This window comes from Astyanax mexicanus, chromosome 12, assembly GCF_023375975.1.
Source record: "Astyanax mexicanus isolate ESR-SI-001 chromosome 12, AstMex3_surface, whole genome shotgun sequence".
Classification (NCBI taxonomy): Eukaryota; Metazoa; Chordata; class Actinopteri; order Characiformes; family Acestrorhamphidae; genus Astyanax; species Astyanax mexicanus.
In genome coordinates, this window is record NC_064419.1 from 21,669,522 (window position 1) to 21,684,179 (window position 14,658).

The window sequence follows — 14,658 nt, forward strand, 5'->3', positions numbered from 1 at the left end:
AAATAAGCAGCTTAACCAGCATATCTAGTATCATTAGGCTAGTTAACCAGCAAGACCAGCATAATCAAGCTTGTTGACCAGAATGACCAAGCAGGTCGAACTGCATAACAAGGATGACCTAAATCAAACACCCATACACTATGTATGGGTCTATGATGGTGAATAGCTAACTTACCAGTATAGGGTAGTATACAGCTCTGGAAAAAGATAGGAGACTAGTATCAGTTTGTCTGATTTTGCTATTTATAAGTAGATGTTTGAGTAAAATAAACATTGTTGTTTTATTCTATAAATACTATAATTCTATATATTGTCAGTTAGAGCACTTATTTGCAGAAAATGAGAAATTACATAACAAAAAAGATTTCAATCACAGTTTTCATGCATCTTAGCAGGTTCTCCTCAATCAGTCTTACACACTGTTTTTGGATAACATTATGCCACTCCTGGTGCAAAAATTCAAGCAGTTCAGCTTGGTTTAATGGCTTGTGATCATCCATCTTCCTCTTGATTGTATTCCAGAGGTTTTTAATTTGGTAAAATCAAATGAAATCCTCATTTTAAGTGGCCTCTTATTTTTTTCCAGAGATGTATGTTTTTGCCTGGGTGATCAGTTTTTTTAACCACCTTCACCATCAGAGACCAGCAACCAGCAAAATCTGGTCTTGAGGGCTATGATTGTAACATTATTATGATTATATGTATCAGAATCTAGGTTTTTCTAAATTGTTACTGATCCATCTTTAGAAGCTTTAGCGTTACGTTTCAAGCAGCTTTTAGTCCAAGTATTAGGATCTACATTATTATTATTAGCAATAAGAAGTAAATAGATATCCAGGCTTCAGTGTCTTCTTCTCAATCCTCAGTTTCACTGAGCTGAAGAGAATTGTCTGGATTGGCTGAAATAAACAATTGTGTGTTGTCGGCATATCAGTAAAAACTGGTGTTGTGTGTGCTGATAACATTACCCAGTAGCAGCATGTGTAATGTGAATTATAAAGGTCATAGAATGCTAGAATGGAACCTTGTGTAATGCCATACGTTTTCATTTGTATATACAGAAGATTCACTGTTTACATTTGTTTACAAACTGCATAGCATTGGGGGCTATGGTGGAAGAGAGCAAATGGAGGTAGAATAATGGTGTGTGGACAACAGTGAGGAATGCCTGGGATGCAGTTACTTTAGATCATGCTTGCATAACTGGTGATGGAGAGCTGGTGTCCAGCACAGTTTGGTGGTCAGCTGAACAACAACTTAACTGAGCAGGACATTGGACATTGGACTGTGGACCTCTGCTTTATATGTTTAAAACGTCTAAAAATGTATACATTATTTTACATGTCTTAAATTGAACTCACAATAATCTCAGACTTCCTTACTAAGTTTCTTTTGTTAATTTTCTGGTGGTTGTTAAATAAACATTTGAGCATTTCTGACCAGTAAGATTTTGCATTGCAGAATATTATTTTTATTTAATTTTTTAACTGATCATTATACTTATCATAAGACCTGTAAATTTCTATGTCAATGCTGTGGAAAAAAATGGCTGAGCAAACTCTGTTCTCCCTCCAAACAGATCACATATGTGTTGCCAAGTGTCCGGATAGTTACTACAGTGACGAGGAAAAGCGGGAGTGTGCCCATTGCTATGTGACTTGTGCAACGTGCCGGGGACATCACAGTACCGAATGCCTCACCTGCAAAGAAGGTCACTTCATGTTTGATAGCAGCTGTGTGGAGAAATGTCCTACAAGGTAACCACTCATAAAGTTAATGGCTGGGGTCTTACATGAGATTAAAAAACATTTATTTATCAATCAAATATTTCGAACCCAGATCTGTATTTTTATTTATTTGATATGGTAAGTCTATATGCCAGATTTTGCATAGTCATCATGAATAGCATGTTATGTCAAAATGTCATCACCAGAGGGCAGCACACACTCAAACTATAAGCAGTGTCCCACATTTAAATGAATACAGGGAGCTGTTAGTTCAGTCTTTAAAATGCTGTCATTTATACTCTGTCATTTAAAAGATTTCAATCACTGTTCTGAATCATTTATAACCAGTGAATATTTAGATGTTTCTTTATTGAATCGATACTGCAATTGTATATTTTATTGCCTCTCAGGCTAATGCTGTAGCTGGAGCCCACTTGGCCACCTTTATATGTACCTTTATGTTTTTTTTATTTAAAACCACAAACCGTACAGTCATAATTTTGTGGTCAAAATTGCTCTTGTCCTAGCTCGTTTAATAAAAAATGTGGGGGGTGTCCTAACTTAATCTAATTACATGTTTTTTTCCTCAGTTGTATTTGTTACATTATCTCTATCTCTTAATGTTGTCTAAATTAAGTTTGCATTGCCCATATGTTTAAATATGTTAAGACAAAACTTTTTTATACATTATTTTGGTTCTTGGCCTACTGATTAGGGTTTGTTCAAAGGTTGTGGGTTCAAGGCCCTTAACCCCTTATGCTCATAATATACAAACTTCATACATTTTAGGGCTGGGGTGTCCAAACTACGGCCCGCGGGCCATTTGCGGCCTTTTTTGGACTAGCCCGCGAGGTTTTATAGAAATAAAATGAAAGTTGGCTCGCAGGTTTTTATAATGTGAGATTCAAAGTTTGAACGCTGGGTGTCAGAAAACGGACCAAAGAGTCTATATATGCGGTGAGACTGCGCACTTGTAGCGCACAAAACGGAGCAAAGAGTCTATATATGCGGCGAGACTATTTTTTACCGAGTACCAAGGGAAGTGTCTGTTTAATTTCTCAGGAATCAGTTGCCTAATATTAAGAAAAAAACGAAAAATCTATTTGAAAAAACTTAGTTTACACAACACTGTCAAAGATAGATAAAAATAATAACCCAAGTAAAATTATGTGTAAATGATAGTAATTAAGGAAATGTTTTATTATAAGTCGTATAATTATTTAAACATTATTTGTGTTATTGTTTTTTGAGTCTGTGGCCCGTGACTGCACATATATTTCTCCTTCTGGCCCACAACAAAAAAAGTTTGGACACCCTTGTCTTAGGGTGTATTGAAAGAGCTGTTGTGACCAGGTACCACTAGTGGTTCCAGTGTGTTTAAGATGTTATAACGGTCTTTGCTACAGGGATGCAGGGGCGTAGCAGCAAATTCGGGGCCCTGTACACTCTCAGTGACAGTGGGCCCCTATCCATGCCAGTACACAAGGAACGTGAGCAAAAATTTTCATGGGCCCCTCTCTCTACTTGGGCCCTGGGTGGTCAGGTCCACTTTTCCCCCCACTACCACGCCCATGCAGGGATGCTGTAGCATGACTTACACTGTGCACTGCTGTGAAGAGAATAATTATTCTGTGCTGAACCTATTGTGTACATTAATGATAATACATTGAATATAATACAAAAATAATTCTACATGTACTAGTATTAATAATAATAATAATAATAATAATAATACACTCTAAACCTTAACTTTTCTCAACTAGTTTGAGAATACTTTCTTAGTAAGCATTCTCTAAACACAATTACACACAAATACACAAATACACAAATACACGTCAACCACTCCATTCATCTTTTGGCGTCTCTATTCCAGTATTTTTCAACCCTGGTTTAGGAGGCACACTGCTCTGCACATCTTAATGTATTCAGTTAATCAGCTCATTATTACAGTCTTTATACATCTAATTATTAAACTACAGAAGGTGGGGTAGCAGGGGATAAAGCAGGATACGCACTAGATGCAGTAATTGATGTTTATGAAAGCAGATCCCAATATGTTTGTGGCCGTGATCATCTTGAAATGTAAGAAGAAAAAACATCACATGGGAATGATGCTTGCTTGTATCGTATAGTGCAGCTGGCCCTGTGAACTGGGTTCACATTTCCTGGCTCTCATAAGACACTGCAGTCACTGACCGTAATGACTCCATGAATCTACCACCCATGCTGGAAACAGACTGTGGGTTGAAGATGTATTTTGTCTTTCTCCAAACATTAATAGTAACTGCATGCAGGAGAAATAGTTTGATACTTAGATATAGGTCATTTTGAGTGCATCTCTGCTATAAATTCCAGCTTTAAGAAGCTCCTGTCTGTGGTCATTTTTTAGCATTTTTTATTGTTTGGCACATCTTTTTGGCGAGCAGTCGTGATATTTGAAATTGTGTGTCTGGAGACATAAATCATAAATTCCTTTGCGTTTTTTTTACCAGTACTGTTGTGGTTTGGGTAGTGAGCCTTTGTGGCGTTGACCCAAATACATGACCCATATTGTACTGTAACTGTGTCTCATGTTGGGGCAGAACTTAGACAAGTGCAGATTTAAAATCAAGACTTTAAAACCAAAATGTGTAATAAAGAGATTAGTCAGAATATACAGGGTCAATACCGGTGAACAGGAGCCAAGAGGAGGAAAAACATACAAATAAAGCTGTATTCGTGAAATTAAAGCAAGGATTAGGACAACTGCACTGCAGAAGCTCATTTCCTAAGGCAACATGCTTGTGCTGCAGTGTTGTAGATCTTCCATGAAGGACATTCTTATTTTTTTGTTGCAAGAACACTGAAGAACCCTGAAGAGACAAAAAAGTATTTCTAGTCAAAATATTTAAGCCCTCTGATAAAGAGCTACACGCTGATTACCTTTAGAGTGCCCTCATGATGTCCTTGGGCAGCCCCTTTTAGGATACCTTTAGTCTTCAGCAAGAGGCCATCTGAGTGTTTTTTTCAACCTAAGCTGAATGTGGTGTCTTATAATAAAAATAGTAAATTGGTGGATCAGATCTACCATATGCAGCATAGATTTATAGCATAAAACAAGGAACACAACTTTCATTTATTCAAGTGGTCATTCTGTTAACATCTTAGAAAACCATGAAATTTAGTCTTTACTATGTAGGCCATCGCTAGGTCATACTTTATAGCACACAAGGGACCTTTGCAATATTGCAGAGAATTGCCATTTGCACAGCATATTTACATAATTGTTACATTTTCAAACTAACAAATGTGTTAGGATTTAAATGAAGCAGGTCTAACACCCTCTGAGACATTCACATCAATAACTCAGGGCTTTGTGGACGTTGAGCCTCTTTCTGAGCAGATTTTCAAGAATGGCCCACTTGTAGAACTTTTTAAAAAGAGAAAGATTACATAATATGATGTTAAATACTTTCCCACTGTAATTTGCTGTTAATGCGCTGAAAAGGACAGTGGGTTAGCTGAGTTGAGTAATGGAATATTTTTTGTGGGTTAGAATCTGTGAGAAAATAAGCCAGCCATGTTCTTATAGGCAAGTCTGTTCACACACACACAAAAAAAAAACATTTTGTTATGGCTGCCACATTGGATCTCCACATTGAGGTGGGGCTTACCCACTAACATTGTTCAGGATTGCAATGTTAATGATTCCAGATGCATTTTACAGCATGTTACGCATCCAAACACCATGTAAACATGTCCACTGAAGGATGTTGGACAGTACTATAAAAGATATTAATATTAATGACACACAAATAGTTAAAAGTGAAAAAAAATGTGTAATACTATTGCTTTTACTTCTGTGGATGTGCAGTACAGCTATGAAAAGTTTTAAACTTGTGGTTAGGAAATCTGATTTGTGGGGGCTGTCCAGCTGAAATTACCTACATCTCAATTCAAATGGAAGACAGCTTAAGATACAGCAATATTGTGCTTAATCTGTCTATAAGTTCACAAGTAAAACCTCATTTAAACCTATAGCCACACTAAAAAAAGTGTGTGTGTGTGGGGGGGGGAGTGTGGAAGAATAAAATAATTCAAATACACCAGGTCTATTAACCTCTGTAACATTCAAGTAAACAGCTCAGCCTTTTTTTGGAGCATAAATCTTTTTCTGAGAAGATTTTTCAGAATGACCCACTTGTATAATTCTTTAAATACAGAAAGATTAAACAATATGATGTTAAATACTTTCCCAATGTAATCTGCAGTTAATGCGCTTTAAAGGACAGTGGGTCATTTGAGTTGTGTAATAAAATATTTTGTTGTGGGTTAACACCTGTGAGGTAATAAGTCAGTGATGTAAACTTGGAGAAAGCATAGTTATCTGAGTGTAACGCAGTGTTTAATTTACCTTGGAATTCAGAGCTTTCAAGGAGTTTACCCACAAATCTTATAGACAAGTCTGTTCATTTGGTGGCCATCTTTGTGTGGCAGTTATTTGTAGTTATGCCAGACCAGCCTCCTGTTTCTCTGTATGGAGGAAAACTGGTAAAATCATAATTAGATGCTTCAAATCTACCGTGTGCAGCATAGATTTATAGCATAAAACAAGAAGCAGAACTTTCATTAATTTTATTAGTCTTTATTATGTAGGCCATCACCATGTCATATTTTATAGCACACAAGAGGCCTTTGCAATATTGCAGTGCACAGCCTTTTGCACAAACTTACAAATGTGTTAGGATTTAAATTAAGTAGGTCTAACACCCTCTGTGACATTCATATTAATATTTCAGAGCTTTGTGGACGTTAAGCTTCTTTCTAAACAGATTTTCAAGAATGACCCACTTGTAGAACGTTTTAAAAAGAGTAAGATTACACAATATGATGTTAAATCCTTTCCCACTGTACTTTCCCACTGTAACCGGCAGTAAATGTGCTTACGCTAAACAGACTTGTCTATACAAATTCTGGGTAAACTTATTTCCAGATCTGAATTCTAAGCTAAATTGAACACTGCATTACGCACAAATAACTATGCTTTCTCCAAGTTTACATCACTGACTTATAATGGAAAGTGAAGGTCAGATTACAGTTTTAGAGATATATTTTACACCACTGATGAAATTTCAGTCTTTTATGCCTTGTATGGCTACTGCAGTTATGCAGATCTACACTGTGAGCGAGGGGGCTTCCATACTAGCACACTAGCTGATTCATTCTAAGCTTTATCAGAAATCCCATCTATAATGCAGACATCCCAAGTTGCAAAAGTTGATTTCATTGTTGATTTTCAATTTAGAGTATTCAGAGTTGAAATAAAATGAGTTTTATCTTTTTCTTTTTGGAAGGCCCTGCCTCTGCTTTCCTGCCTATGCTTTTTTTTTATTTGACAAAAATTGACAGTAACAATATCACAAGAAATTGCACAAAATCAAAAACATTTCATATCATATTACAATAATTATTAATATTGCCTCTGCCATGATCTGCTTTCTCTCACTCTCTTAACAAATCCCGTCCGGGAGGGGGGAAAAACACTGCCCGCCCACATTAAAAACTGATTGGCTGTCTCGCAGACTCTTTGCAGAGAACAGGCCAATCAGAACCCTCTCTGTTTTGTTTCTCTCCTTCCCACACGCGATTAGTGAAAAAAAGCCTGTCGCCTGTGTGCGTGTTTGCGTGCAGTGCGCGTTTGGGGCGCTCGTTCTGAATTCCGGGAGATTATATGTGACTCGCGGGCATCCGGGAGCCACTGCCGAAATGCGGGAGACTTGGTTTGTCTGATAATGCAGTCGGTGGAATGTCCACAGATGACTGCAAATGCACATAAATATGTGGTACAGCCATTAAAAACTTACATTTTGAGATTCGTTAGATTCTCCTGACATTTTATTCCTGCTTGAAACTCTTTATAATATTTCAGTTAAACTGAAACACAGCTAAAGATCCAAGTATTTCTGGCACTATGAGGTGCATTTAAAATACATATTTTTTCCAAAAAATCAACAGTGTGCCTTATAACCCAGTGCCCCTTATGTACAAATTCTACCAGTCAGGTTTTAAGGAGCAGTAAAGCCATTCAGTTTTAGTGATGATTCTCCAGCACCGAGGCTGGAGCAGCATTAACATTAGCCGCTAACCACAACGCTAGCTGTTTTACCATTCAGAGGGGAGTATTATTGGACTGTAGTGTGCGTTTACCATGTTAAAACAAGCTATGGAGGATGAACTGTTAGCCCTGGCTTTCTGGAACACTCAGGGTTCCTCAGTGTAGCACTGCTGGGCAACATTTACTAATGCTAAGCGCTGCTAACCGCGGCCAGTGCTGCTGCTAACTATGCCGAAATACTAGAAATCTAAGCTTACTGTAAATATACTTAACCGCTTTACTCACCCAAATAAACAGTTTTCACGAGAGAAATGTGTGTAGATTAACATCACGTCATGTGAGTTCGATCTTGAGTCGAAAGGCCATACCACTTCTTTTTTCCATCTTGATGCTGATCAACGCTAACATAGCTCATGATGATGTAAAGAAAGTGTCCCTAAAAGTGTTTCTTAAAAAAATAAACTTGCTTAAATGAACGGTCATGTCTTATGTTTCCTTTAGTTATTCTGCTGTACACTCTTTAGTGTAAAAAAAACTGCTACAAAGGTTTTTTGAGCTATACAGTAGAGTTTACTGTAGAACTTTTAGTTCCCTAAACTACCAAATTGAAAGTTCTTGTACTCACAAAATCACATCTCAAAAAGAGAACTATTAGGAATGTAGTCATTTTTGTTGGTGAGAGGCCCAGCAGGAACCCATTCAACTTGGCTGTTTTGGAACTTTTTACTTATTTACTCTTGTATATGGGGATTCTTAATCCATATATTTACAATACAGTGTAGACTCTTATTGGAACAGAGTGGTGTAATAGCCAGGGAATTAAAACCTAGTCTTGTACAGAAAAAGCAATGTGGTTATCCGCTATGCTACACCAATATTTTATTAAATTTCTCTGCCAGAACACTACAAGTTAATTAATTTCCCAGAGATTCCACATATTTTAGTTTTTGTGTTTTTGTGTTTGACTTTTCTCGTGTCTACTGCAGACTAGCAGTATAAAAGCAGCTGTCTTTCCAAGATGCATTCAATATCCAAAACTCCTAATATGACCATTTTGACAAAAAAAAATGTTTACAGGAAGTAAAATGAACATTATGTAAGCATTGCTATACTTTTTACAGAGGATGAGGATGAATTTTAATGATAAGTGTAAACTGAATCTGGTCAATGCATACTAATGCAGTTATAGTTATTGAAGTCATTGGTCTCTTTTTTTTAAAAGTGGTCAGAGACAGATCTCATCCACATTAAACTGAAGTGTGACCAGAAAGCTTTTTCTGTGATTAAATTCCATTAGTCAAGTGAAAATATGTGGTTCAAAACAAACGTTAATATGAGTAAAAAATATGCCTTAACTTAGCTTTTCTTTTCTGCTTTCTTTTTAGCAGTACGTATGTGTAGGCAGACTCCCATAAGACCTTACCTGTAGATAAAGGCAGTATATTTTCTTGCGGTTTAATTTGTCTGTTAAGTTTTCTTATAGTGTTGCTATGGCAATGCAAGACCCATCTAATGTTCTATAGCATTCTTCTATCATTCCTAAACTGTTCACAGTCTTCAGAATCAGGATAAGTTTGGTAAAAAAAACCCTTGCTTACAGGAAGTAAAATAAACTTTATGTAAGCATTGCTATACTTTTTACTCAGGAAAGTAAAAAGGAAGTGTAACCTGAATCTGGTCAAAGTATATCCAGATACAGCACAAACTTTAATACCAGGAGTAAACTGCCTCTTAGAGTTGTTCCTGAACATAACCTAACATAAGAGCTTGACTCCACACAGGCATAGAATGAAAACAAATGTTTTTGCAAACAGAAAGCAGAAATTGTGAAAGTCCATGCATGCAAAGGGTATCCACATTCTGCGGGGAGCTGCAGAGTAAGGTTTTATTCATTTTATAGTTAACAGCACATCAAACTGCTCCTTAAACCACATCAACAAGTCTAGGCCACCTCAGGGAAGAGCTGACTGTGGTTTGAGTGGGTTGAGGGAATAATGTGGGTCTATGTTTACTGGAAAGATTTTGGGTGACTATGTACACTAAGTCTAGTGTGTGTTAACAACTTTGTAGTCAAGAAACACAATGTAGACACCAAACAAGCAACACTATCCACATCAATCAATGCAACCTAGTTTAAGAACGGTGGTGGTGGTGGTGGGGTGGGTACCTCTCTCCTCAAATTTGACTGTAAGATGTCTTGTATTTCAGTACTTGTGAACTTTGCTATTGGTTCCAAACAAAAAATCCAGGGATAAGTTTTGAAAAGCTAATTAGTAATAGTTGTGGCCTGTATGTGTGTTTCTCTCAGCTACTACGGCAACACTGCTAACGGGACGTGCAATGCGTGTGACCCTTCATGTGCTGAGTGCTCTGGCAGCGGTAACAGTCACTGTTTGGGCTGTAGAGAAGGCTACTTCCTGTTGGAGCAGAAGGGGATTTGTGTGCGCGTGTGCCCATCCAACTACTTCCCTGATACTCAAAACAAAGTGTGTAAGCAGTGCCACCCGACCTGCAAAACATGTGAAAGTAAGACACCGCATTCTAACTGCACTTACACCATAAACATACAAATGCTTACTTCCAAACAATGCTTTAGCTTTATTTGCATTCAGAAATAATACACATGGCAAGCCTACAGATCTGAAATGCGGTAAAGACAAGTATAAGTGGACTTTTATTGACTTAGGGTGAAGGGCCTTCTGTAACTGGCTAAAAACCTGCAACAATATAACTCATCCAGTTGTCATAGCAACCTGAATAAGACATTTAACTGTAAAAAAACAATTATACAATTTGTGGGTTGTAAAACGAAATCCCCAAAATGTTCAGATTGTGATTGCCAGTAATACAACATGAAATATGCAGTCATAATTATAGTATATAGACATTATAGTATTTTTTGCCAACCGTAAATATTATTTTCCTGTACTATTTTGTGTACAGTACTTTACTAAAAGTGGATGTCAAACTACATTATCACTGCTGATTTTACAGTTTTAAGTTTAAAGTTTAAGTTTAAGTTTAATTTCATTTTGGTCTAAATTATTCCCTAATTTTATTTACTCTGTCAAATGGCACAAGTTAATGTTTTTGTACATTTTTGGACCCAATATTTTCGTTTGCCAACGGTGAATCCCTGGTAGTGAATAAATGAAATAATAAAATTCAAGTTTAATGAAGCAAAAATGGTACCAATTAAGAAAATTATCCAGATACAACATTTTTTCAAAAATTATACCAGCTAACACATTAGAGCCTAGACACAGTTCTAAATATTAATACAATATACAAAAGTGGAAGAAGTTAAATTAATTTGGCACATAAAAAAGGCAAATGACTGTAAATTTCTGATGTAACATAAATGTCACATCCACAATTTCATACCGTTGGTAGTTTTGGATTTTATATTTGGATCACAGTGGCTTTTTTTGCTTAAAAAACGTATTATTCGTCTTCACTAAAAATCTATAAAAGTATTACGGACACATTATCACAGGTATTCTACAGTTTGTTGCCAGATGTTGTTGTTTATGTTTTCAGGCCATTGATACCATGATTACTGATTAGATTTTTAACAGGAAAGCCAGTACTGGCCTCTGTCTAACCTGATCTAATATAATCTGCAGATTCTGGAGCGCTGCATTGCACATCCTGCTATTATGGTTTCCGAATATATGGAGAAATTTGCTCGTCTCTGTGTCTTGGAGGAGAGTATGCTGTCTCCACGGTAATCCATTTTGCACCTCATATTACTAATCAGTTGTTTGATTTATGTGATAGTTAATCATGCCCTTCCATCAATATTTAATAATCATCACTGTTTAATCATCACTATTTAATCAGGATGCCTTTATTGCTTTGTTTATAGAGCCCAGAGGTGAAGTGTGCGTCATGTCACTCGTCCTGTAGCGAGTGTAAGGGCCCAGGGCTGTACAACTGCACCAGCTGCCATGCTCTAGAGCGCCTCACTGAGGATGGGCGGTGTCTCTCCTGCTGCAAAGAAGACAAACACATGGACTCCTCCCCAAAACCCTGGGAGTGCTGCCAGTGCCATGATGGTAAGATGCTCTGTCTTCTGTTGAAAACACTGCTTTGTTTAATGTTCAACTTTGATGTTTGTAAGTAAAGGTGTGATACAAGTTTTATTTTTGTCAATTAATTCTCTAGACTCTAGATAAGGATCATTCATTCATTTTCACACTGACATGACAAATGTCATGGTATAGCAGCACTGACCTGTGCCATATGCATGCTGGACTTTCTGATTTGAATGCAAATGTGATTTTTGCATGATTTGTTTGTCCGTTCACTTGGACAGTTCTAGCCAGACACCGTTGGTCACGGTCATTACTACCCACTGTGCTGCCCACTGTGGGAGGTTATGCCTTCTATAGCCCTATCTGGACAGGATTAGTTTCTCAGAGGGTACTGGGGTAAATCTCTGTGATTTTATGCTCGTTTGGAACGACTATGTACGTGTTTTTCTCAGACATCCTCTGAGAAAATTACAGGCTGAATTACCTACTGTTTTTCACTGTTTTTTCGTGGTCGTTCAGTAATTTTAATTTCGTCTTGACTCACATCTTTGAGTATTGTCACCTTGCGTTTAATAAAATAGCTATTTGTCCAATGCCACGCACCATAATTAGACTTTGGCTGCACGTTTCCATGGAGATCCATGTAAACACAACAGCGAGCGGAAATAGAGGAGCTACTGAACGTGATGTCATGTGACCAAGAAAGCCTAAAACCTCACGTGTCCTCCTGCTTTTCAATTGCTTATCACTGAGTAGAAATATTTTTCACAGACGTCCCCCTGAGAAACTAATCCTGTCTGGTTAGGGCTTTATGTATTCCAGATACACACATTACACTGTGTATTATGAAATGTTAGATGCATGCACATGGAATGTACCATCCATCTAACATCCAATATCTGGCCTCGCTCTAACTCACAAGATCAAAAACACCATATATTTCAAGCAAAGTCAAAATAAAATATGGAACAGACGTATTTCAGATATCAGATATGAGAATAGATTTGTAACACAAATAGTTCAATAATTTTCACAAATATTTTGCTGTAGTTCGTTTAAAGAAACAGGACTAATTTTAACTGGATTAATGCAGTTTAATGCTAACAATATGCATGATATCATGATAACCCATGTTATATTTCCCATCTCTTTTTAGTTAATTAATTAAAATTTAATTAAAATGTGCACTGTAAAGAACATTTTTGTACATTTTACACAGTTTTCTTTGATGTGGAGGGTAGGACTTTTTGCCATGTCCACAGTGCTACCTGGTTAGGTTGAATAATTAAATAAATTATTGTATAAATATATAAATTATAAAAATATAATAAATAACTATTATTTTTTTTAATATTAAACTATTTAAACGTGTCAGAGATTTTCCTGACTATCCAGCCATCAAAAACTTTAAGAAAAAACCCTTTAAGAAAGTAACCTCACATTACATCACATCATATCACAACTTTCATGTTGTATTATTTTTAAGGGACTGAAGATATTTGCTGCAGTTAATGTTCAGCAATAAGCTATACTAATTTCACCTAATATTTATCATATTGTCTCCATACGTATCTTGCATGGTTAAATATTAAAGGAATTAAAATATTTTTAGAAAATCTAACTGTATTTTTGAAGCAAAACAAGGTCATCATGAACAATTCAACATGTCTGCAACTCGAGGTCAAACACATTTTCATTAAATGCCTTTTTTTTGTTGCTAAAATTGTCCACCCATTTAATAAAAGAGCAAATGCATAAAAGTGAAAATAAAAAGTAATTTATCTGAGGATATATGAGTTCTGTGTAATCTAAAGTCTTATAAAGATAATTAAGTCAAAAACAAATATTAAAAGAATTTTGTCATTTTTTGTCAAGTTTTGATGGCCAAAAAGCACAATATATTGATAATGACCTTATTATTCCATTTATCTCAGCATCTCTTTATCCCTGTTATTACGTTCTCCTTCACAGCTTCCTTCTTTGACCGGTGCGTCCTCGGGGTCAACTACAACTTCCGCAGCAGAGAAGAGGTGCCCAGAGGAAACCCCGCCCTTGTTGTGGTCATAACGATAGTCATGCTCATGGCCGTAGGTTCGGTGGTTGTTCTTTTTATGAACTGGCGCCCCAAACTGCCCTCCTTCCCCTCTGTCAAATCAAATGGCTACATCAAAGTGGACAAAGAGCCCTCCTTCACCACCGCCACCCTGCGGGACATCATTCAGGCAGAGTACTGCGACAAGACAGGGGATGAAGAGGACGGTGGAGATGATGATGATGATGATGAAGATGAGATTGTGTACATGGGGAAGGATGGAGTGGTATATAAGAAGTTTAAGTACGGTCTGTTGGAACAGGAAGAGGAGGGGGAGGACATGGAGATGGAGTATGATGACTCCATCTATGCTTTCAGATGAAGGGGACCAGACTCAACTAGCTGGGACTCTTCATAGCACTTTGCCAGTTTTGTTGGCAAAAAGAAATTATTTTATTTATTACAAGTTTGCTAAGGAGGGAGAAGAACCTCTAAGACAAGGTATATAATTAGGGACAAAATTGTCTTATATTAAATGTGAATATTTGGGAAAATGAGCAGTTGTAATCATTTAATTCAACAACATGACTTCACTGTTAAACCCATTAAGTGATACACTGTGATCCAAATTATTATTTTCTAAGTCATGACCCGTTAAATATAAACACAATCCTATTAAACAAACTTCCCAATGATAACAGTATTTTTTTATAATGTGACATGTTCCACATCATTAAGCAAGCCACGGGTTTTAAGCAATATGGGAAA

At 36.8% G+C, this 14,658-nt stretch overlaps 1 protein-coding gene across 1 annotated transcript in view; it reads left to right on the forward strand.

Annotated features, from left to right (window-relative positions):
• Positions 1-14,447, forward strand: part of pcsk5b (proprotein convertase subtilisin/kexin type 5b) — a 97,448-nt gene extending 83,001 nt beyond the window's left edge. Inside the window, exons 33-37 of the mRNA XM_007260151.4 lie at positions 1,580-1,757; positions 10,130-10,347; positions 11,448-11,548; positions 11,690-11,879; positions 13,830-14,447. Coding sequence (XP_007260213.4) covers positions 1,580-1,757; positions 10,130-10,347; positions 11,448-11,548; positions 11,690-11,879; positions 13,830-14,272 — 1,130 coding nt within the window. The 3' untranslated portion in view covers positions 14,273-14,447. The remainder of the gene's footprint in view (positions 1-1,579; positions 1,758-10,129; positions 10,348-11,447; positions 11,549-11,689; positions 11,880-13,829) is intronic.
• Positions 14,448-14,658: the final 211 nt, after the last annotated feature.